This window comes from Clarias gariepinus, chromosome 15 (assembly GCF_024256425.1).
Source record: "Clarias gariepinus isolate MV-2021 ecotype Netherlands chromosome 15, CGAR_prim_01v2, whole genome shotgun sequence".
Lineage (NCBI taxonomy): Eukaryota > Metazoa > Chordata > Actinopteri > Siluriformes > Clariidae > Clarias > Clarias gariepinus.
In genome coordinates, this window is record NC_071114.1 from 13122781 (window position 1) to 13148139 (window position 25359).

Here is a 25359-nt window from a genome sequence, read left to right on the forward strand (position 1 = left end):
AAATGACTAGAAATAGCTTCTGTCCAATCCAAATTACACTGCAGATACACAGCATCAACCACAAAGCAAAGATTTAAGACGGCTCCCACCATAATGACAAACATCAACATCATGTGAACTAGTGGAGCTCTAAGGAAATTTAATCTCTTGAAGTTGAAATTCCAGAAGTATCAGATATTCCAACAAGGAAGGTAAACACAAGTGTTTAGAAACTGACCAGACAGTCGAGTTGGGCCATGGGGCTCTTGTTGCCCGGCTGGCTGATGTCCCACACTTTGACGCAGCCTTTGCCGCCAGTGTAGACGTGGCGTGTGGAGGTGCTGATAGTCACGGCACACACCACCTCTCCATGGCTAAGCGTGTGGATCTGGCGGGCGTGGCGCGGGATGCCAGGGCCCAGGAGGGCATCAGGAGGGAAGGGCACGGGCTGCATCTGTCCATCTGCACTCACATGGAATGAGTATGCACTGGAGACAAAAGGAGAGACAGCAGAATGGTTTCTAGTAGGTGGATTGATGGAGTAAAATTTCACTGTACTCAGTATAATTGCGGTAAAGACATTTTTATTCTAATAACAATAAAATAACCAATACATCATTTTGGAAAACACATGATAATTTAAGCAAGATGAAGGAAATTCACAAAAGTTTGCTACAATGAAGCCAGCCTTTACAGAAATCGAACTGGAACTGATACAAACAAATACATCAAAGCTCCATAGCCAAATCCAGCACTCCTGTTAATTATAAATAATAAAAAGACAGTTTTGAAAATATTTCCATGGGGATGTCTATGTGCTGTTTCCATTGCATTCAGCAAAAGCTTTGTCATAGGAAAAATTTTAAGACCTACATTAAACAGTCCACCTGCAATATAACAAACGGTGTGTGTGTGCATGTGTGTGTGGTTTGTAAAGAGAAGAGGCGTGTTATTTAACACCGACCAAAACACACTGCATACCATTAAGGACAAACAACGGTGCTCGTTCATTAGCATTCATTTCACAGAATTCAAAGAACGCTAATTACCAGCTCAGATATTCTATTCATCTCAGGCCAGTGTTGGAGACGGAGCAGACCTGTTGTGTATTGTGCAACAGCCAGAAAAATATATTACTACTGATTAAGTATCTATCAGTGACACATTATAATAACTTCTTATATATGGAATAACTCACACAGGGACACCAAATGGAGGTAAAATTAAACATGGAGGAAAGTTTCTTTCACATTCCTCCACATTTATTATGATTCCAGTGTCAAGGTAAAATTATTTTTAAGACCACTCTTTAATTTTTCAAACAAGGGATAGAATGAAGGGAAATGTGGGAATGCTCATATAATAGCACGGTGGTTTAGCGGTTAGCACCTCCTGGGTCCGGGTTCGATTCCTGCCTCAGGGTCTGTGTGCATGAGTTTGCATGTTCTCACCACGCTTGGTGGGCTCCAGTATCCTCCCACAGTCCAAGGACCAGCAGATTAGACTAATCAGTGTTCCCAAATTGCCCATAGTAAACGCGTTCGTGAATGTTGACCAGAGGTCCTACCAAGGTTGTAAAAATGGAAATAAATACAATGGCCACCATTGGTCCATAGTTGGACTACCAAGATTCCAAGATGGATGGATTAAAGTATATATGTATATACAGTATGTACACACTACCAGTCTAACTGGACACACCTTCTTGAGCCAATTTTATCATGATGATGTTATTTTATAGTTTTGAAATCTCCAGGATTGGTATAGGATACAGAAAAAGTAATAAATAAATAAATAAATAAATAAAAGCAAATTTGTGTACTGTATGTTAATAGATGTTTGGAATTCAACTTGTTTAATGATCATTAATATTAATATTAATCCACTATAAATGGATGAAAAATATGATGTGGCATTCTTTATTCATATATATGTATATAAACATAATTGCCATATTGCTGTTACATCACGGGAAATGAAGCAGGGGGATGGTGTAACAGCACATAAATCATACTGTCATTGTATTTCTTCCTTTAACTGCAATAATGTCAATAATGTTATCCTTTACTTAATTACTTTATTTGTGTACTGATGGTTTAACATTGTAAACTATAACCAACCTGTTCCTAAAAACCACTCACACACACACTGACAACAGGAGCAACCACTATGAACCATTACATTTGCAGGAACATACCTAGGTGAATAAATACATAGACATACACTCTGATGGCGAGTTCTGAAGTTGCTTCTGCTTTTGAGTCCTCTGCTATTTCTTGAAAGATATGTGGGGATCTGCAGTGTGAACAAAGCTGGGCGATTCAGTCTGACTGCATGAGCTACCAGTAGAAATGATCTGGTTTTAAACACACAGTCATGGTATCATTATTTACAGACTTTCTGTGCTCATGATGGAACACAGAGACTGATGAGTGATCCATGTAGGTCAGTGAAATTCCATTGGTTACGCTGTAGGCTGGCTTTATTCTTCTATGAGTAGTCAGGCCTTTGTGAGAAATTTGATGAACAGTTTAAGAGTCCAAATGGTATTTTCAAGATCCGTGTACCATATATTAATACATATACGTCGTCTTGTTCTTCTTGACCTTATACAGAACAAAAGTCAGTAGATCACCATGAAATTGTGATGACGAGTTGGTCTATTTGCTGATTCCTGAAATCCACTTGTGGAAGCTGTGATATCAATACAGACATAGACCAGTAGATCTGACTTAACAATATATTAGTTACAACAGAGTAAATGATACCCTGGATGATTTATGAATATAAAGCTGGTTGCCAGTGCATGGTGACTAACCTATTAAGACATCTACTGGCACCTATGTCTAGGCCATTCTGTCCTGACATGAACTGCTTCATAAAGACCTAATAATTGGTCTATAATTGGCGAATGGTCCACCTTAAATTTGAACCTTAAATATACATCTTTTTGGTCTGTGTGAGACAGCTTGTATACGGCCAACCTTCAAAAAGACATAACGAGACATTTACTCATGTCCCATTAATGTTTGGCAAATACATTTTTTAAAACGCCTTTGTGCTAAGAAAGGCTTTGTAGAAAGAACTACCAATTAGCAAAATGTTCTAGTGTGAGACTGAATATAAAGAAATTACTGCTGAGCAAATACTCTGAAAGCTTTCAGCATGGCCCATCTGTCATGTCTACTCATATTTACTAGGAAAGATGAAGCCTGTGGATAAAATTACATCATATGTTGTTTTGTTCAGTTCTGAAATTTGTAAAGTTCTGAAGTGTTAGTCCTCAGATGTTTTGGGCGTTCTCCTACCATCTGAGAATAAATTACATATTTCCATTTTTCTGCATGATTTATCTGTGGCTCAAACTTTCATTTTTGCAGTCACTGCAGAAAAAGTTCACCAGATTGATTGATATACCAAGTTGTCAAATAGAGCAGTTATTAAAAAAAAAGAAAACAAAAAAACAAAAAATGCAGAACATGTTAATATATAGCTAAATAAATAAATAAATAAATAAATAGAACATGACAAATACTGTTCAATTTTATTAGCTGCCTGGTTTTAAGAAAAAAAAAAAACATTCCACTGATCAGATTGTAATATACAAGGTGTCTGTAAACATTGCTATCGTGTTATAAGAATTAGATATCTGACTAATCCATAAAACAAACATCAGTCAAGCTGTCTTGACAAGATAATTAGTGGCCATAATATACGATTGCTGCAGGAAGCTTCATAACCCAAAGACTCTACAGGGACGCATCAGCGTGAGGTATAATTAATAACCGGAGGTGGACTTGTGTGCTTACATCTGTAATTAAATCCATTGGATCTTATTCTGCACCCCATGATGCTATTTAGCAAATTCCATCTAATTCTGGATAGTATGGAGCTGTGTAGATTATGCATTCAAAGCTTCGGTACAATCAAGGCACAATGCATGATCTGAACAAATCTGAACAAAGGATCTGCAAATTTTATTGATGATAAGGCTCAGTGACACATTGTGTGTAGCAGTCTGGCATGCGCTTTTATTTGAAATATATTCAATATCACAGAACTGGCATTGGCAAGTGATATTTTTTTTGTACTTCCACTGCAGAATAAATAGATGCACTGTATTCTTTCCACAGAATAAATGCATTATAGCGGTTTTGAAATGTCTCTGGTACACGTTTCAAAAGGCTTGGTGGCACGGTGTGAAGCTTTTCTTTAAAAGCACTGTGTCATATGAATGGTGTGTCCTGTAATCATGTCGACCGCTTGAGTAGTGTTCTCTTCTCTTGGAGAAAAAAAAACGGGATTCAATTCATCATCCAATCATCAGGCCGATAATGAGGTCGCCTAGATGTGAGGGTTAAAATCAAGACAGATTGTACCTGTCTGAGGTGAGCTGTTGTCCTTGTAGAAAATGTAAAAGTGCCTAAAAGAGCACCAAGCAGGAAAAGTACCCCTTCACTACACCGATTGTCCCAGATGTAGTTGAACAGCACAAAAGGTTTTTCTTCTTTAGCTTTGCACTAAAACATGTGTTTAGTAATCAGTGTGACTAAAATGTGCAAATTATTGTTAGTAGCCATGCAGATTTGTATGTATTTTTTTTTTCTTATTAAATTACAGCCTGACTTAAAAAGTTAGCAATAAAAAAAAAAGAAGTAAACTTCATGGTGTAGCTGAATGCTGCAGGGTTATAAAGCATCGTCTTGTAGCCTGGGCACAAAACTAAAGAAGAAAAACACAACATGTTCTGGCTGACTGACCAAATATGGGGTTAGTGTCGAAGCATGTCAATGTGATATAGTATTAAACTATACCTTAACAGTAACATTTACTACATTTACATGTAATACAAAACACATATAGTAAATACATACTGTATAAATATAGTTTCTGCCTGGGCAAGAACAGAACAAAGCATTTAGAAATGACAGCAGTTCCACAAATTAAGGATGAGCAGCTCCGAGGTGCAAATATCTGATTTGTTTACTGTGTGTAACCAATTTTTCATGTAATGATCTAACCAATTACTGACAAAACATAGCGACAAATGGGAAAGCGTCTTTTTGAAGTAAGCCCCTTAAACTCCATATTAGTCTGATCAAAAGTGTGTCTATGTGCTTGTGTGTGAAACAACACACAGTGGTCATTAATCAAGTGCTCCAGCAAAATATGCATTATTATAAGCCAAACATTAGTGCTGTAACATACGGCCCATACGTTATCCAGTTTGGGTACATCAGTGTAATTCAATCCAAACATGGAGAGATGTTAAGGGAAGAAAGCCTGAAGCAAAAGCCTTAAAGGGAGAAACTCACGGCTTGCCCCCACTGGATCCGGGCAGCGAGGAGGACAGCCCTGAGGGCCTGAGGTGAGAGCGGGATTCATATGCCACCTGTGGAACACAACGTGAAGTATGGGTTCATTTTAGGAGACCGTTAATTGACTTTTGCTCTACTCAGTGTAAAAGATTGTGAAAGTCAGACAGTAATAAGCATATGTTAGAATAAAGACTACAGTGGCACACAGTCACAACAGCAAGCTAATGATCCTTCTGTGTGTGTGTGTGTGTGTGTGTGTGTGTGTGTGTGTGTGTGTGTGTGTGTGTGTGTGTGTGTGTGTGTGGGACTGTGTATTCACCATGGGGCTGCGTGTGTAGGCACTAGCTGCAGTACTGATCTGGGGTGAGAGAGTGATTGATCCACCAAAGCTGCCTGGACTGGCCAGCTCTCCATTCAGTCCAGCGTGAGACACGACACCAAAATGAGCTGGATAAGAAGCTGGTGCCATGGACAAAGGACTGCGCAAAGCTGCTACAAAAACAAACAAACCAAAAAAAACCCCGCATACTTTGGTCAGAGGTCCATCAACTGTTTGCGTGACTAAAAAAAAGCTAACCGTAATGCAAAAACTGATTATCTAATAAAAACTTGAAATCACAGCCGTCCTTTACCCATAGGATCTGCTGAGGACACAGGCTTAGTGACGAGCCGTAGACAGGAAGTGCTGGGTCCAGGGGTGAGGGCCTCACGGTGCGAGGGGGAACTACTGCCTGACTTCGACGATGGTGACTGACATTTCTCTGACTGCAGAAAAGCAATGTGATCCTACATTCAGTTATCAGTGGTCATAACATGTGCCTATTTTGTGGATGAAGGACACGAACGGGGTCAAAGCCAAAATATTAAAAAAGGGGGAAAAATGATATGAAATCATTCCGCAAATTAACACTAGACAACTTAATGTTTTTTCGAAATGCAATTTACATTGGATTAACAAAAATTCAATCCATCAGTATAAAATATCATTATCAATAAAACTCTGTAAGAATGTGAAATGTATTTTAAAAACTTTTTTTTGTGTGTTCAAATCAATTTTGTATTTTTCTATGTGCGATATTAAATAGATATTTATATAATTAAAACTGTTCTTTCTTAAGCAGCCTAAATCATGGCGACGCTTTTAGCCAGCATATTAACGGAAGTTTTTTTTTTTTATGTGAATGTAGAGAATGGCTTGTGCAGCAGAGGTGCGATATCTGTGCCAGGCTTTACCTGTGCCAGGTCCTTGCTCTTGCCTGGAGCGGGGCTGTGATCTGGAGGTGAGGGGGCAGGAGGGAGGCTTGGTGATCTGGGAAGCTCCTTTCTCAGTGTAGGTGCTCTGTCTAAGCCATTTCCATGAGGAGAGTGAGGAGTGCTGCCGACAGGAGAGGAAGGGTCCTACAGACAGGGGAGTAAGGGAAATGTAATTAGAAAACATAAAGATGGCCAGTATTAACAAATCCAATCGATTCCATTCTCTGCATACAATTGATCTGATTCAGCTATAACATGGACACCTACGGTATAAGGTCTCAAATATCATGCATTTTAATAGCTTCATAATCTCTCCCCCTCTCCATCTCTCATCCTTTATCTCATTCACTTCTCCTCTTTCTGTCGCTCTTTCTCTGCTCGCTGTTTATCTATTATTCAAGACTGCAGAACACTCACGCAGGGAGAGCGTGTGTATATTGTTTTGTGTCTGTAAGGCAAATTATGGAGAGAAAACATATTTCGTTATGCCACATGAGGAATTTCAAAGGCTGAAAATATTGTAGAGGACTGGTGAGCTTATACTAAACTAATAACACGGACTTTGCTGAGCGATGAAAGGAATACACCATGGCCTCGTTAGCTTACTGGGAAAAAAAAAAAGAAAAACAGCCCCGTGCTGGAAGACAGTGGTAAATTGTATTTAATCATAACAAAATGTCCTATTTATCAAGCTTTAGGGAATAGACTAAGTAGCTTCATATGAGTGTCAGGATTAAGAGCGCAGCCAGATGCAGGTTCAGAAACCTCCTTAATAGACATCATGAACAAATACACTCAGAGCAAAACACAAATGGGAGCGGATCACTAACACTAAGAGACAATAAACTTAACAGACAAACTAAAACACAGAACTTAAATAGAGAGCTGAACAGAACAATAACAGGACAAAGTGCGACAGTGGGCCAGTTTTCTACATACAAGACGTTAGATCGTAATTAAGATAAAATCTATTATAACATTTAGTTCAGACCGAGTAATCTGATTGGGCAAGAGGCTTTCCAGGATGTGTGATAATGCACAGTAACCCCTAGTAGGTCAAGGTACAAAGCTAAATAGCTTCTAACATAAGACTGAATTTAATATTCTTCTCTAACTCTTAATCAAGGGCACTACTTGGTGTGTTGACAAATGAATGTACAGCCTAGCGCACTAGCCTTCCATTTAACACTACTTGGAATTCTACCCAAAACCCAGAAGTTAATGAAGCTTATATTCTAAATCGGAATAAATGGAAATGGAAGAGAAACATATGAGATTTAAAGGACTGTCCACTGCCATGGTCCATGGTTTATTCTCCTCACCTTTTCACTAGAAAGCAAGAATTTAAAACTACTTTTACCCCTGTTAATTACACCGTTAGTCACTAACTGTCGGTCGCCAGCTCTGCCAGTCTTGCTTAGTTTATTCCGCCAGTCGTGGAAGAAATTGTGTTAAAGGAGCAAAATAACTGGTTAAATAAACAAACAAATTATAATCTATAGATAATAAATGATTGTGCTGTTGTGCTGGTTATCATCACAGCCGCATTGTTACTATAATTCTATAATACTACCGCATTGTGTGATAGTGCTTAATTTCTGCACATTAAATACCTAATCGGCTACACTGTATCACTGAAGCCATCTACATAAAACCTGCCATTACCTTCTATTTATATAGATCCAAATTTTGAAATGCATGATGCAATTATTTTCAAATTTTAAAATAAAAATAAATAAGAATGAATTTTTCACTAATGCAAAACTTGGAAAAGTGTCACTATAAGAACTTTACAGGCTTCACTCTGTATAACTGTGTAAACTGTCATACTACTTTCTGTATACAAGAAGATTTAAGTAAAAAAAAAAAAAAAAAAAAAATTTAAAATGATAATTCAAAAAATCTAATAAGGACATACCTCATTAGAGACATCCACCACTAGGTTGTCTTCACTCTTGTCCCCATCACTGTCCTAAGAGAAAGAAAACAGGATGGAAAATTTTTTAGACAAGTTAGCACAGGTCTCAGAGATCACCTAACTGGATGCCCCCTGCATAGTGCATTTTTAATAGCAGAACCTGCCTCTTTTTCCAAATGTCCCATTTCAGTTGGTATTTAAATGAGCTGGTGCTGAGCCACGCCCCACCAAAGAGCAACGATCTCAGGAAGGGGCTTTTCTTAAATAAGGTCACATCAGGAATAAAATCTTTTTTTTTTCTTTTTTTAGCGAATACAAAAATGTAAAAAGGACAAAAAGCGTGAATTTGTTTTCTCCCAGTACATTGACATTATGCACAAAAAAGTGGCCTAATAATTGTGCTTAAATAAAACTTCCCAGTAACATCACAATTTCAATATTAAATACATGATACTTCCTGAAGGACGCGTTGGGTTGATCTAGTGGATAGGATCAAAGTACAGACTCTGTTAAACCCAAAAGGACTAAACTCATCGAGACATTCTTAGATAATGGCACCTGCTGGGTTATTATCATTAGAGTGTTGTTTAGTACATAATGGATGGCTGGCAGCCTGCTGCAGAATTTAGCCTTTTATGATATCTAATTGCTGCTAAGGTCTGGAGGACTTTTGAGGATCATAAATAGTGTCATCATTTGTTCATTCAGATGCTGTGTTAAATAAAGAACTAAGAATCATACAGCTTTCTATCAAGCTTCAATAGTTACTGAGACTGAGAGATGCAGCTGAATTGTTCACTATCCTTGTTCTGAGATTTGCCTGAAGATCCAGAATTATTCACTATACCAAGGCCAGTTCATGTGATTGTTGTTTTTCTATAAATAAGATGCTACACTATTACACTGTCCATATCTCCAGATCTTAAATATACCTTAAGTTCCTAAATTGGCCTTGAGTCTAGCTGGAATCAATCACTATGTACACTGCAAAGTTAACTTTGGAATGATGGGTTATCTACTGTATGACTGTATGAGTGTGATTGAACATGAGTGGGGCCTAGGACATTTAAGGGAAGACCTGTATAATCTAGAATGGAAAAAGACAAAAAAGTACAGTGGAACCTTGGATTAAGAGCATAATTCATTACGGAAGTGGACTCGTATTCCAAAACACTCGTAAACCGTAAATTGTAATTTTTCCATAAGAAATAATGGAAACTCTAATAATTCGTTCCACAGCCCAAAAAAATAAATACATAAAAATAATTAATACATATATATTATATATATATAAAATAAAGTTTATATAAGGTAAAAATAAAACAATTTAACCTGCACACACACTAAAGGTGTGAGAGTAAGTGTGTAAATCAGTACGGTGTCAAATTACAAGCGCGCACACATAACGACAGGCTGAGGCAGAAAATGCGTGCACGGATGTTGATTATACCAGTGAGAGATACACTAGGACCCAGCAGGCGAGACGATTACCCACAATTCCGCAGCGCAAGAGAGAGAAAAAACACTGGCTCAATTGTGAATGCGTGAGACATGATACGCGGTACTCGTAAACCAAGACTTGCTCGTTTTTCAAGTCAAAATGTATTAAAAATCTTTGCTTGTCTTGCAGAACACTCGCAAACCACGTTACTCGCAACCTGAGGTTTCACTGTTAAAATTTTTTAAATACTACTTTGTCTAAATACCATTAGACTAGATAAAATCAGAAAATTCCTCTGTCACTGTGTAATAGAAGATGTTTTTAATTAAAGAGATTAGATTATAGACAGAAAGGAAACATTACTCATCCTACATCTATGTTAGAGGCAGGAATTATTTTGTAATGGCTAAAATTTGCAGATTGTCTTTCTAAACTGGGCACAAAGCAGGAAAACAAATTCTCCTAATTTAAAATGCTCACTAAAAAAGATATCCTGTTTTAATTTTAAACAATTATTGACATAACCAACAGTCATCAGTCATTAGTTATTTTTTAACCAATGTTCAGTAATGAATGGCAAATTGAAATTCTGGTTTCCTGTTGCCAAAAGTTGTGGTACTGTAAATGACAGTGACAGTGAGTAATCATAGTAAGGGATCAGTGTGAGGTCCTGACTGTGCAATGTTGACGTACATAATGTGACGGGCCGTCTTTATCTTCACAGCGCCTCCTCTTGGCGTCACTGCTGGTGTGAGAGGGGAAGACTCCCGAGGGGCCCTGACGCTCCTCTATCGCTTGACTGTCTGTTGATGACACAGACTTACTCTACGAAGAGAGAGAGAGAGAAAGTGAACACAGACACGAAAATGACATCAGCACAAACTGGCATAACACATAAATGCATACTACCAGGCAAAACACACTGATGATAATGTCACATGTTCATGCATACCACACACACACACACACACACATAAACACACTGATGAGTCCTTTATGCATGTTCGCAAAACATACATTTTTACATCAAGCCCAGTTTACTCTAAAAAAAGACAGCTAGATTCTTGGAATAAAAGCCAATCTGGATCCTCACCAACTGTAACAGCGCAACTGCTCTAAGATCTGCTTTTTCACTCTCTATGCATCAGTGATCTTTCTGGGCCAAACAGGAAGTGAGTTGGACAAAGATGAGGGAGAACAAAAAACAGCACAAAGAAGTGCAGTACTCTCAACAAGCCTGTGTCTGTGGTCTTATCTGTCTCAGACTCTCTGTCTCTCTCGCCCCGTCTCACTCACTTTCCTACGCTCTCGTCTTCGTTCAGCAACACTGAAATGATGAACGAGAATTGATTAGGACACCACGGTCTCTCTTTTATTCTGAGCTGCACATTTTTCCTCTGAACACCTTTTATCAGCGGATCATCAAGAACTACACACTTCTCTCTTCTTTCAAACTTTTAGTTCTGTTTCACCAAATCTGTCTCTCTGAGTCCATGTCTCTCTCTCTCTCTGCTGTTTCTGTTAGTGCTGCTAGATTAACTGAAAAAAAAAAAAAAAGAAAAAGCTTTTATACTGACTGTAAATGAGAAATGGAAATAAAAGGTGCTTCAGTCTATGCATTATCATTCGGTTTTATTGTTCAAGGCACACACTGATAATGAGAATCTTTCAAGCGTTGCCAGGGGTCAACCGTGTAAGATGCTACGACGCTGATCCGAAGATGAAGAAACAAGTGCTGATGCTAGTTTAGGTTTTTAATGCTTCAGAGCTATACAAGTTGCTGTCAGTGACAGTTTCCTTTACTCATCTCTTCTTATATTTTATACCAGGCTTCATTTTTTAAATGTTAATAAAACTGATTTATTTATTTACTTAATTAAAATGCTGTCTGAATAAGACTATGATGATGATGAAGATGATGATGATGATGATAGCATTCACTTTCAATTGCTGTTAATTATTTCTTTTATTGCTGTTGTTACATGCTCCTTTATTGGATTTAGATGGAAAGGGTTGCAAAAAAAAAAGAAAAAGGAAACACTCCATATTTGGAAACATTTAGCACAAGTAGTGACACACACACACACACTCACACACATATCTATATCCACACAAGTTTGTTACTCACCCTGCTGGGTGTACCTTCTGAGAGCAGAGAAAGACAGAATAAAAGAGAGAGAGAGAGAGAGAGAGAGAGAGAGAGAGAGTTAAGAGGAGATAATTAGAGAAAGAGGGAAAGAAAGGAAGTGAGGGAACTGACGTCACTCTGGATAATAATAACAACACTGAGAGCAAATCAAGGTCACAGTCTAAAGCCTTGTCCGGCTATAAAAATACATCTATTGTACCGATGTCCTCTCTACATCCCCTTTACCGCACACAGGTTATGTTCGCCAACAGGAGTAATAACAAGTCTCCTTATCATAACTACATTCTTGCATCACGTACACATGCACATACACACACTGCTTATAACTGCCACACCTACAATATATTACATGTTGCTTATACGCTCACCTGGCACTTTATTAGGAACACCCAATCGTGCAATTATCTAATCAGTCAGTTGTGTGGTTGAAGCACAATGTACAAAATCACTTAGATATCCAGGAGCTTCAGGTAATGTCCACATCAAACACGAGAATGAGGGGATTTAAATGTGGCATGTGGCAACTTCAGATCATCTCAACATTATGTAATTATGTAACATTATGTCAGACCTGCAGATGGAAGAGTTTTAGAGAAGGGAGATGTCAATTCAGGATGGCTAGATGAGGTTCGAGCGGACAGAATGGCTCTCGTAACCACTCAAAACCATTGTCGTAAGCAGAAAATATCCCAGAGATTCTGCTGCGGCAAACAGATAGTAGGGTCAGAATTTGGCACCAACGGCATGAATCTATGAAGCGGCTTGCCTTGTGTCAGTTGTCCGGGCTGATGGAGGTGGTGTTGAGAATGGATCCATTAAAACAAATCAATTATCAACTGAATGCCACAACCTATCTGAATATTGTGCCTTAATGGACATCATTTTCCCATCTTCTAACAGTAATTTCCAGCATCCTGATACACCATGTCACAAAGCAAGCATCGTCTCAAACTGGTTTCATAAACATGACGATGAGTTTAGTGTTCCCCCCGATTACTGGATCTGTGTCCAGTAGAACTCATTGGGGACGTGGTAGAAGAGGAGATTCACAGTATGAAATGGCATCTTAAGAATCTGGAGGAAATGCGAGATGCAAATCGTGTGACACTGATCAGAATCGGAAAGGAATGTTTCCAAACATAAAGAATTGAGGCAAAGTAGTACAGTGTTCCTAATAAAGTGTACGTTTGGTGACGGTGGCTGTTGACAAGCAAAGATTGCACTTAATTATGATCACCTTGGATAATTTGCATATGGATATGGTTTCTTATATTGTTTTTACATTAAACACTACCTGAGTATTGGACGAGTAGTGCATGTGCATTCTAAACTGTGTACAGGTTGTGCCTATCACACCACATTTAGAAGCAGTGCAATCAGATTTCGTCCTAAAACACGATTGAATTTCATTTACCTCATACTGTAGCTAAAGTAGAAAAGAAACAATCATCGGACAATTAACAAATCTCGACTGATCCATTAAGTTACAGCATTGCTGTACTAACGTGTGAAGCGTACAAACGTGTGCAGTACCTCGAAGGTGCTCGGCATCCAGGTGGTTGCGTTCGTCCTTGTTGCTCAGGTGAGCAGAAACGCCAAGCGCCCCAGTGAGAGCCAACAGGCCCGAGGCGCCCCCCAGTGCCAGGCCTGATGGGTGGGGGGTTAGCGGGATACCCGGGGTGTGATGAGACAAGTGCTGGAGCTGCTGCTGCTGTTCCAAAGCACAGGTGGAGCAGAGAGAGACAGAGAGAGACAGAGAGAGACAGATATAGGAGAAAAACAAGAGGAAAAAACATCACAAAATGAAAAAGGCCAAATTAAGCCTCTTCTCATCACAGCTCCATTGTGAGAGCTCATACAAAAACAAAGAAAAACAGAAAGAAATTGGAGGTTTAAAAATATAAATGTATACTTTGGACACTTTTACATGTGCAAAATTTTAAGCCACTTTTGCATCGTTTTCTAAGAACAAATCGAATTACTTTTGGCTTACTGGTGACTAGTTTTGGTTTAATTTCACACTGCACATAGTTAAATGAACCAAAGAACGGAAAATGGTGGCTGACTGGCTGATCGGTAGGACTGAAAGCAACTCTTTCATTCAGTGGTCTGAAATACAACAATGGAAAAAGGATAAACAAACCTCTGCACAAAATCACAGTAATCATCAGAGAGAACACAGAGCAGGTTAAGATTTACGATTAGATATTTACATAATTTATTTTCCCCTTCCGTTTGTCCGTCTCTGCTCAATTCGTGCCCCAGTACAGTATAGACAGAAAAAAAAAGTTTCCTGGACCAATAATACACAGCACACTTCCTGAAGTCGGGTCAAATTGCATTCTCACTGCAGTGAAACCACACTAGAGTTGGACGGGAACCAGACCAAGACCACGTCACTCAGACGCTCCGATCCAGCGTGTGTTCTGCCCTGCATACACAAACCGGACTAAGTGTGGAGACACAGCGTTGGTTGATTTGAACGGACTAAACGCTGTGTATGTGACTCGTAGCCTGTTTGAATGGAAGCCCGCTGTGTTTAACCCCTCACTGCAGTTTGTTTTGGCAGCAACACGGTGGAGCAAAACAACCAGCCTGCAAGAGGTGGCATCAGTCCACTTTCAGGTTAGTCACAGGGCAGCCTGATTGCAGCGAGAACACAATTCAACTCTAATTTGACCCGACTGCAGGAAGTGAAGCTGCTGTGTTATGGGATGCAGGTGGGTGAGATGTGTGCCAGAGGACGGAGAGCTGTAGAACTATGATTCGTTCTGGATGTCTGGGCCAAAGAAGCCCCAAAAAAACTTCAACACTGGATAGAGTTTGCAAGATACTGACATTTGTTTGAATGTTTGAGGTTTGTTTTAAAATGATCATTAAAGAGTTATGGATTTGCCACGGATTTTACGAGTTTTATGAGTTCTCGCTGTATTTATGAAAATTTTCTGGTGTTCTGTTTCGCGCCAATAAATGTAATGCTTGACTGAGTACATTTCCAGGTCGGTCTCATTTTCTTGTCCTGTTATACTGTGCAGCATAACGGCGCGACCGAATAATACCAACAGGAAATGTCAAAAATTGTCACTCTGATTTTTAAGATTAACAGGCACGAGAGCACCGTGAAAAGGGGACAAAAGTGATCCAATTATATATTTACACGTGCTGCACTATATGCACTATAATGCACAGTAAAATATAACTCACACACTGATGATCCAGCCCAGTATTAAATATTTGTGCACGTACAGTACTGTGTACATACTGGGTATGCATTCTCATAAGACTTCAAATAATTTGTAGTACTGTAGGTATCTCCATCTTTTTTACATTATATAATTAGGTTTAAGGTTTTTGTACGAAAAATCATAACATTGCATTAGACTCTAATGTGCATCGTGGTAACTACACAAAGCAATAAGAAAAAACTCATCAACCCAGCATCTCCGTCAGTGTTTACTCCTGCGTGCTTGTAGTGTGGGGGGTCAGAGGTCACTAACCCCAATGATGGCGTTGAGTTCTGCCATGGTGACCTGCTTTGCCCGCTCCACAGCCTGCACCACCTGTTGCTGGTGCTACAAAACAACCAGCACAAACACATGCACAGGGTTAGAGACTATAAACACAGAATAAAGATAATCCAAATAGACATGAGATGACGAGGAAACAGAAACAAAGTGGATAGAGGAGGAAACCCAGGCACAAACAAAAACCCAGATCACATACTGTATAGTGTATAACAAACACAGGCATGCAAACTGCAAGAGGGTGAACACATGTTTAATACGGGGAAGAGAGAATGAAAATGTACTCTTTAATACACTCGGTTCCTACACACACTCATACACCTATTTATATACACACACACACACACACACACAAAAAAACCCTATGGATACAGCTACATCTTTGACAGTTTGTCTCAGTCGCTCAGCAGCATTTCTCAGATCAGAACTGAATAATTTGTACAATCTCCACATCATCTTGTCACATGATTATGCAGAAATGTCTGCTGTTTCCGACATTATCAGTTGCTTATGTCGCGTTGATCTAAATGTATTATACTGCTTCTATGATGAATAGTCTCTCCCACAAAACTCAAAGGCGTTAGTTCATTATATACTGTACATCATTAAATGCAAAATGGTTGAACCGGCTGTCATAATCTGTCAAACATGTTTTCTATACGTTTCTATTAGATGTTTTTTTTCCTGTTCACATGTCCTGAATTGATAGACTGCTCACAGGTGAATCCTGACTGGAGAGGAATGTGTAAAGCATTAGATCGACTAATAATCAGGCATGAAACTGGATAAGACACTCTAAAATATTCTTTCAGTGCATTTCTTTTCTTTGGTCAAAAACAGTCTTGTCTTTTTTTTCTTCTAGTATGGCAATGATTTGGTTCATCAATAAATTACAATACAATCAGTAATAAGCATAAAGTTGAACCCTGTCCAATTTCTGGCGATTACAGTAACGTGTCACTTGTACAGCTGAGATAAAACATTTTACTCTTGAGAAAGTCAGTACTTTGGAAGGTGATCCATGATGTTGTGATGTTTGTAGGAGTTGTATTGAGAAACACACTTATAGTTTGGCAAATAATAAGGCTGATTCAAGAAGCGACTTAGAAAAACTGTAGTGATAAAGTGGGTTCACGTTTTGCCTCATGCAACTATATTTGGCCTTACAGTATTTACAGTTTTTGGTGAAATTTCACGTAGTGGTTTTTCGAACTAGGAAACCTCTGACAGTTTCACTGGGTCAAACCGTTTCAAGAGATCACTTGGTGAAAATCCTCTTGATATTTCCTGACTGAATTGGCTTGTGCAAATTATATGAGCACAATCCGACTGTTTTCCGTTTCCTTTTGTTTCGAACAACACAAAAGACAAGCGATTAAATAGAACTTCAGCAGCTGAGAAGCGAAATGAGGAACTGCTTTGACTTTTCTGAAGAAAGACAATTTGCAGTGTATAATAAGGATTTTTTCCCCCACAGCCTTCCTTACCGGACTATAATGTTATTAAATTTCTCAAAGGGCCTTAATGGAATAAAATATTACACTAACAAATTTATAATTGTATTTTTCTTAAACCATTGTGGAATCTCAACAAAGAAAACAAGACCGACATCAGTAAAACAAATCCAAACTTTTAATCATATAAAATAATGATTGCTTTTTCCCTTTTTTTGTAGATCAGTGAGGTTACTAGAGCTGTACAAGTGCTAATAAACTATCAGCTATGAGAAGTTACTTGTTGAGTTACCGTTGAGTTCTCTGTCAGTCCAGTATGCACCCAGAAATCACGAGTGTTATTTAAGTGGACAGAGAGAAACTTTCCTTACGCAGACGGTGATTAACTCAAAGCAGAATAGGTAGAAGAAGAAAAAAAAAAAATGAGTTATTGGACGATTCGTATGCGTCAGATCTTTTCAAAGCAATGCTGGTGCAAGACGAAGCGCAAGTGAAAAAAAAAAAGCATATTTTCAAACAACTAAACATAATGAGTCAATTTCCAGCGTTGTGAGTTACTGAGGGCCAGCGGGGCCGCAATTACTCTAGCCAAGCAGTGCTCAGTTTAATGACCTGACTTCTGTCTGGAATAAAAAAATAATAGCTGCTTTTAAGGTGCTGTGATGACAAACAAATGTCTGCTATTTAGATGGTACTTGTCAGGAAAAGCGCTGATATAGCTGGAAATAAGTGGAAATAAGAGGAAATTTGAGCGTTGTCCTCGATGAGGATGATGAAACATTCTGCCTGTGCGTGAGTATGTGCATGTGTGGTTTTGTTAGTGTGTGTATGAGAGAGAGAGAGAGAGAGAGAGAGAGAGAGAGAAAGATGAGTCGTCAATCATTGCCAGCATACCTCCTGAGAGAGGAAAGGGATGATCTGAGCACAGATAGCGCTGAGCCTCTTTACAATCTCTGCCTGTGAGAAAAAAAACACACACACACACACCCAACGGTTAAATCTATAAAGATGTGGGACTTTTGGAGACATAATTGATGCTTTCGTTAAAGTGCTGAACAGTTACAGTATATAGCTACAAAGAAAAATAAACTATATCGCCAAAAAGTATTTGCTCGTCTGCCTTCACTTGCTTATGAACTTGAGTAACATCCAATTCTTCATCCATAGAGTTTAGTATGATGTTGGTCCACCCTAACATGAAGCTATAACAGATTCAGCTCTTCTGGGAAGGCTTTCCACAAAGTTTAGGAGTGCGTTTATGGGAATATTTGACCATTCTTCCAGAAGCTCATTGGTGAGGTCAGGCGCTGATGTTGGACAAGAAGACCTGGCTCGCAGTCTCCGCTCTAATTCATCCCAAAGGTGTTCTATTGGGACACTGCTGGGCAGTCATGTTGGAACTGGAAAGGGGACATCCCCAAACCGTTCCCACAAAGTTAGGAGCATGAAATTGTCCAAAATGTCTTGGTAAGCTGAAACATTACGAATTTCTTTCCCTGGAAGTAAGAAGCCGAGCCCAACACACCAGTTCCAACATGGCTGTGCAACAGTGCACAAAGGAAGGGCCACAAAGGCATGTATGAGCGAGTTTGCTCTGAAAGAACTCAACTGGCCTGCACAGAGTCCTGATCTCAACCCGATAAAACACCTCTGGGATGAATTAGAGCGGAGAATGCGAGCCAGGCCTTCTCGTCCAACATCAGTGTCTGACCTCACAAAAGAAAAAGTCAGAAATTCCCATAAACACACTCCTTAACCTTGTGGAAAACCTTCCTAGGAAAGTAGAAGCTGCAAAGTGTGGGCCAACATCAGATTAACCCTATGGATTAAGAATTGGTGGTTACTCGAGTTCATTCGCATGTAAAAGCAGCCGAGTAAATACTTTTGGCAATATAATGTATACTGTATGCAGTGAATTGATTAAGTATTCTGTAAAGCTGCTTTGCGACAAAGACTTTTGTTAAAAATGCTAGATAAATAAAAACTGTTTAGAATTTTATGACTCATATTATTCATGTTCATTCCTCAGATTTATGACTTAACATTTACATTAGGCCCAAAATCTGTGTTTAAAACTCCTGATTTAAACAACGAGTTTTCACTCCAAATATTGACCGTTTATTAAGTTATTTTTTTATATACAGAAATGTTTTCAAAAGCATCTTTTGCTTATGTCATATTTTTGTATCTGCCCAAGACTTTTGCACAGCACTATAAGTAAAATAGTTGTTAGGTTTTATTGAGCATGCTGGAGAATATGAGTTCTTCTGGTAACTTTGTCACACTCGCCGTTCTTTCTATTTTTATGCAAATCTCAGGAGCGTACATTAGGTTTTTTTGTTTCCATCTGAAAACTGGTCTGCCTTGTACTATATATATTTTTTTACAGCCATGCACATATTCCCCTGTAATGTTATTTATTTATTAATTTCTAAGTTATATATGGAAGTACTGAATGATTTTGTACATAATTATGCAGACGTGATAAACATATAACAAAATTGGTACAGCATGTAAAGTTTGTAATCACAGAACATCTAAATAACACAAGAAAAAAAAATGAAGATAGAGAGAAAACGAAAGAGAAAAGAAAAGTGAAGCCACTGAGCATATCGGTGTTGTTGAATGATCTGAAACGCGATTCATTCATATGTTTTGATGTGCAGTATAAAAGTACAGAGTGTATTCTCGATGTAATGGGTCTGAATAGATCTCCTGCAAGAGGAATACATGAAAACACACACACACACACACACTCACTCAGTGAGCAACATTCGCTAATTATGTACTCACTCGGGAAAAAGAGATAACCGAGAACAAACAAATAAACACACACACACACTGCTCTCACACACACACCGTGTCCTTCTGCAGTTTCGCTCATCTATCCTCTTTCACTTCTCTTCTTAGGGGCTCTCTTGCTCCAACCATCTTCCCACACAGCCATTATTTTCCTTTCATCTGGTTTTTTTTTCCTCTCCCTCCACCTCTTCTCTCTCATTCCTCACACTCCCAGCAACATGAAGCTCTGACAGACATGTCAGAAACCCACATTCTCTCTCTCTCTCTCCATTCCTGTCTCTCTTACTCACACAAGGACACACACACACACACACACACACACAATATCCAGAACATTTCATGATGGTAAAAGAGGCATGTCGATACGCGCAAGTCGTGTTCCATATTCTCTCTTAAGCAGGTGTGAACGTGAACGCATTCGCGTGCGCGCAGAACGTTTCCGCACCCGACACTACCACCATCGCTGCTCTTAAAAACCAAGTAGGAACACATCAGTACAAAACGTCCTTCAAGCGTGGTGCTCTGGTATGCAAACATTCCTCAGGTTCGGTCTGCTCTTGGTGCCGTGCCAGCATGTAACTGAGTGGGAGACACCGTGGCAGCGACACTGAGATTAGACGCTATCAGGGCTTCAGATCCGCCCGGCGTTTAAATGACATAATAAGACGAAGACTAGGACGGAATGACAGAATGGTTAGAGAGACAGACACTGAGGAGAAATAAAAGGACTTTGACAACAAATATATATTCTTTAAAAGAATCCAATAAAAGTAACGTGAACACAATGGCTGAGTTTCCTGCTCTATAGTTTAATGCACCTGCTATAAATTTAAAGGATTTGTTGATTAAATTAATATTATCAAGACTGTCACCAAGCAGACTTTTCTAGGGAGCACCTTAAAAAAATACAAATCAATCAAATAAAATGTAGATTTGTTTAATGTACGTTACTAACTACTACGTCTCGGATTATTAAATGATAGGATCGAGCTCTATACACTCATCAGCCATAACATTAAAACCACTGCCAGGACGTGAATAACAGTGATTATCTCATTCCAGTGGCACCTGTCAGGGGATGGGGGATATTAGTCACAACAGCCAACTCTCAGAGCTGATGGGATGGAAGGAGAAAAAAGGAGCAAGTGTAAAGAAAGCCTTTGACTAAGGCCTCATGGTGATGGCTAGACAGCTAGAACAGAGCATCTCCAAAACCAGCAGGTCTTGTTCCCCATACACACTGGTTATTACCTACCAAAAGGGATCCAGTGAAGGGGTGGTCACAGGCATCTCTGCCCACGGCTCGCTGATTGACCACAGGCAGGTGGCTTTAATGTAATGTCCTCTCCAAAAACTGTGACATACAGTACAGCAGCCCGAGCTCTGTCTATTTCCTCAGAAACTAAAATTCAACATTATTAACAGAACAGAGGTCACCCTATCTCATAGAGATGTAGCATCCATGGCTGGTAGCCCAAGCCCTGCTCCCTGGAGGAGGAGGAGGAATCTCTGTACACTCGTTTCCCTGTCGAGAGCAATCGTGAGCGTCTGTGAGCTCGTGTATGTGGAAGAGGGCCGAGTGCAGGTTCCACTGAGAGTCTCTCGCTGCCTGGTGTCACTGCATGAGAAAGATCTGCTTGGGTGGCTTTAAGTATCTTAAAGAAAGCAAAGCCGTAGCTTTCAGGAAAAAGAATAGTTTTTTTTCTTTCTGCTATAAGTGATTCCTGTAATAAAATAGTGTAATGCAATTCTCTGGTTCAACCAGTGCAGCCAAAAAAACATGGTTCCAGATATCAGAAAATCTATTCAAATTAAGCAGTGACATAGATAGATAGATAGATAGATAGATAGATAGATAGACAGACAGAAAGATAGACATGGAGCGAAATGTGGATGGACAGACAGAGAAACAGACAGAAAGACAGGCAGGCAGGTGGACAAACAGACGATGGAGGGACGGCAGATGAACAAACAGACAGACAGATAGATAAACTGACAGACATAAAGAATGACGGATGGAGGGTTGGGCACATAGTTAAATAGATAGATAGATGAATAGATAGATAGACAGACAGACAGACAGACTAATAGACAGACGGAGGGACAGGCAGACAGACAGACAGATGGTTTGCTCATTAGGAATAATCTGATCAATCTGATTCATACACATTTTATACACATTTCCATAATTTTTTTTTGATTCTGTAAAACGGCTCTGTCATAATTATCACTATTAAAAGTATGATGCAAATAAGATGTAACAGACAGACAGACGGACAGACAGACAGAAAGACAGGCAGACAGACAGACAGACAGACAGACAGGCAGACAGACAGGCAGACAGACAGACAGACAGACAGACGGACAGGCAGACAGACGGACAGGCAGACAGACAGGCAGGCAGACAGACAGACAGACAGACGGACAGACGGGCAGACAGACGCTGTAGACAGAATCTATAACTATCTAATAAAAAACAGTCAACACTTACCAGTAAACACATCGACCCCTGACAGCAAATGTATTAACCCCATCCCCCCCCCACAATCCCATCAAAATGATTTAGTAAATTCATTAAAACCAGTAATTAACCAGTTCATCAGAACCCATCAAAACCAGTAGTCAGTAGTCAGTACTCCGCTGAAACACCAGTGAGCTGGTAAAACTCTTTTTTTTTTTTCAGTACTGAATGGCACAAATATGCAAAACTCTCTCCCTGTGTGTGTGTGTGTGTGTGTGTGTGTGTGTGTGTGTGTGTAACAGAGTGAGAGTATGTATTAAATGAATATGTATGGGAGTTCTTTCTGTGCTGTGAAAGTGTTCCCCTAATGGCCCTTGCATTATAGTCACAGCCAACCCTTCAAGGTATGCTTCAAAACTGCCATCTGTGTGTGTGTGTGTGTGTGTGTGTGTGTGTGTTTATGAACTGAGCGAGGCGAGGAAGAGAGCTGGAGTACAGACAAATGTAAAGATGGATTAAAACAGAGGAGGGAAATGTTGAAATATAATGACATCTAGGGATGTTAGAGAATGATCAGACAGAAAACAGCACACACACACACGCACACACACGCCTGTAGTTGTTTCCCTCCTAGCACTTTAATAGAGCAGCTCCTTTCACACTCCACACACTGAAAGGCAAATATTTGTTAGCGATGGAGCGCTAATCACTGATTGTGGTCACAGCCACAGAGCTATTCAATAAAGGCCTCATTTTCTCTTTTCCCTCAGTTCTGCTTTCCCCTCGTCCATCACTCTCTTCTCTCTCTCTCTCTTTCTCTCTTTTCATTCTGCCTCACTCGCTCAATCATTCAGCACACTCCCTCATTCTCTCTCTCTCTCTCTTACAGACTTGGCTCGCTCTACCGTGCTCTCTCTCCTTCTCTCTTTTTCTTTCTCTTTCTCTCTCTCTCTCTCTCTCTCTCTTTTCCTCCAGGCAGAAAGCCAGCATCTCTTTCCTGGCGAGGAGCCAACATCCTCCTGCCTCTCTTCCCCCGTCTCTCCCTCCCTCATCTTTCTTTCTCTGATTGATGGCCCCTCCATTTGGGAAAAGGAGGAAACGAAACAGTGAGAGAGGGAGGAAAAGAGAGCAGTAAAGCGCAGACACACACACACACACACACACACACATACACACACACACACACACACATACACGCACGTGTGAAGAAGGTCTTCAGGGTGAAACACAAACAGAGTCATAAAAGACACATGTGCACACACACTCATAATTAAACGGGAATGGAAAACATTACACTGTCCTCTGAGACAAAGATGTGAACACACATCCACACAAATAGATGGAAAATCACTGAATCACACACACACACACACACACACACACACACACACACACACACTGCTTTTGAAGGCATGCAATGTCCCGAGGCCAAGCTAAACAGTGAGTGTTTATATCACTAACATTAGTATTACAACTTTCATTTCATACTTTCTCTCTCTCCCTCACACACACACACACACGCGCGCGCACACACACACACACACACACACACACACACACACACACACACACTGCTGGTTCCTAAGATCTCTTCCTCATGTCGTCTCAGGAAGTTTTCCGTCTCACTGGTTTACTCGTTAGACACTACATCCGGATTTCTGGAATGTTGTTGTGTTTTCCGTTGTTCTGCGCACACACACACACACACACACACGCACACACACACATTTTTGAATGCCATTCAGAATACACAATGGTAATCAATATCCAGGCAATACAGTACATTGAGCTCCACAATTATCTTGTACGTGTGTGTATCTCCCCATTCACGTGATAATATCTCAATAATAATCATTTATCATTAATAATATTCATTATAATTATCAACCATAAACACAGGCTGCCCAGGTGGCACATGCGAGTCTTTTGTGGGATTTATTTCCCTCCGGAGTTTCTCCCTAATCCTCAGTCTCGCACCGTTATTCCACCAGGGGAAGATGTACAGTACGACGACGCATTTGCGCCGCGGTTTAGTTTCCTCCTCTGCGCAGCTTCATAACCCACAGGGGGCGCTGCGGAAATGCAGAAGATTAACACGACTTATCACTTGTCCTGGTATGAATATTCATAAGGAAAAACGCAACCTGATTGGTGTGCCTCGGGAGCAGGTGCAACGGAGACGCAGCTGGAGGATCAACCGGGTCGAAGCGGGAACGCCACACCGACACTCCTGCCGCGTCTCAGAGCTCCCAGCTACCGTCCAGCTGACTTGTAGCTCAGTCACCGACCGCCAAGTGGTGGGGACACACACTTTAAGAAAAGCACACGTATCCACCCACTTGGTCTTGCGAGAAGGTACAGGCGTCGTGATCGGCTAGTGTCACCGAGACTGAAATCTGAGTGCGATTCCCACAAGAAGCCACTAAGACAATGTCCAACTTGCTTTCTGTGTATCAACAAACAGCTGTCGCATGATCGAGATTCATCTCTGTAAGAGACAGAGACAGTTCTGATGAGTCCGGACCGCCATAATCGAAATGATTCTATACCGCTTATCTTGTAGAGGGGCAAGACGAGCCTGGAGGCTATAACAGGAGACTCTGGGGATGAGGCGAGGTACACCTTGGACAGGGTGCCAATCCATCTCAGGGCACACATACACACAGTATGGACAATTTGGGAATTGCCAATTACCCTACTCTGGAGGAAACCAGAATAACAGGAGGAAACCCACCAAGCACAAGGAGAACATGCAAACTCCACCCACACAGACATGATGAAGAACTCGAACCCTCGACCCAGGAGGTGCGAGGCAACAGTGCTAACCACTACATCACCGTCCCATCTATTAATGATTAATACTTATTGATGAATTATTTTAATTCATGGTAAAATGTGTTGTTTGTGTTTATTCAAGAACAATGCAGTAAATTTGTTAATCAGAACAAATGGATGGATTTATTTTCTATAATCGCACAGCTTGGTCAGGGTTATATTAACACGCTCCTTCTAACAGGTCACGGTTTCTATAGTAATCATAAACCCATACACCGCGAGGT

General features: G+C 40.0%; 1 protein-coding gene across 5 annotated transcripts in view; it reads right to left on the reverse strand.

Annotated features, from left to right (window-relative positions):
- The window catches only part of tle2b (TLE family member 2, transcriptional corepressor b), a 94033-nt gene that overhangs the window by 6160 nt on the left and 62514 nt on the right, over positions 1-25359 (reverse strand). For 2 of the 5 annotated variants that reach the window (XM_053512793.1, XM_053512789.1), the window contains exons 5-15: positions 17932-17994; positions 15557-15631; positions 13593-13770; positions 12039-12055; positions 10604-10735; positions 8470-8523; positions 6531-6695; positions 5930-6062; positions 5617-5789; positions 5295-5371; positions 218-467 (exon numbers count right to left, since the gene is read on the reverse strand). In XM_053512793.1, the coding sequence (XP_053368768.1) occupies positions 218-467; positions 5295-5371; positions 5617-5789; positions 5930-6062; positions 6531-6695; positions 8470-8523; positions 10604-10735; positions 12039-12055; positions 13593-13770; positions 15557-15631; positions 17932-17994 (1317 nt within the window). The remainder of the gene's footprint in view (positions 1-217; positions 468-5294; positions 5372-5616; positions 5790-5929; positions 6063-6530; positions 6696-8469; positions 8524-10603; positions 10736-12038; positions 12056-13592; positions 13771-15556; positions 15632-17931; positions 17995-25359) is intronic. The other 3 variants (XM_053512790.1, XM_053512792.1, XM_053512791.1) reach the window with 3 other exon arrangements.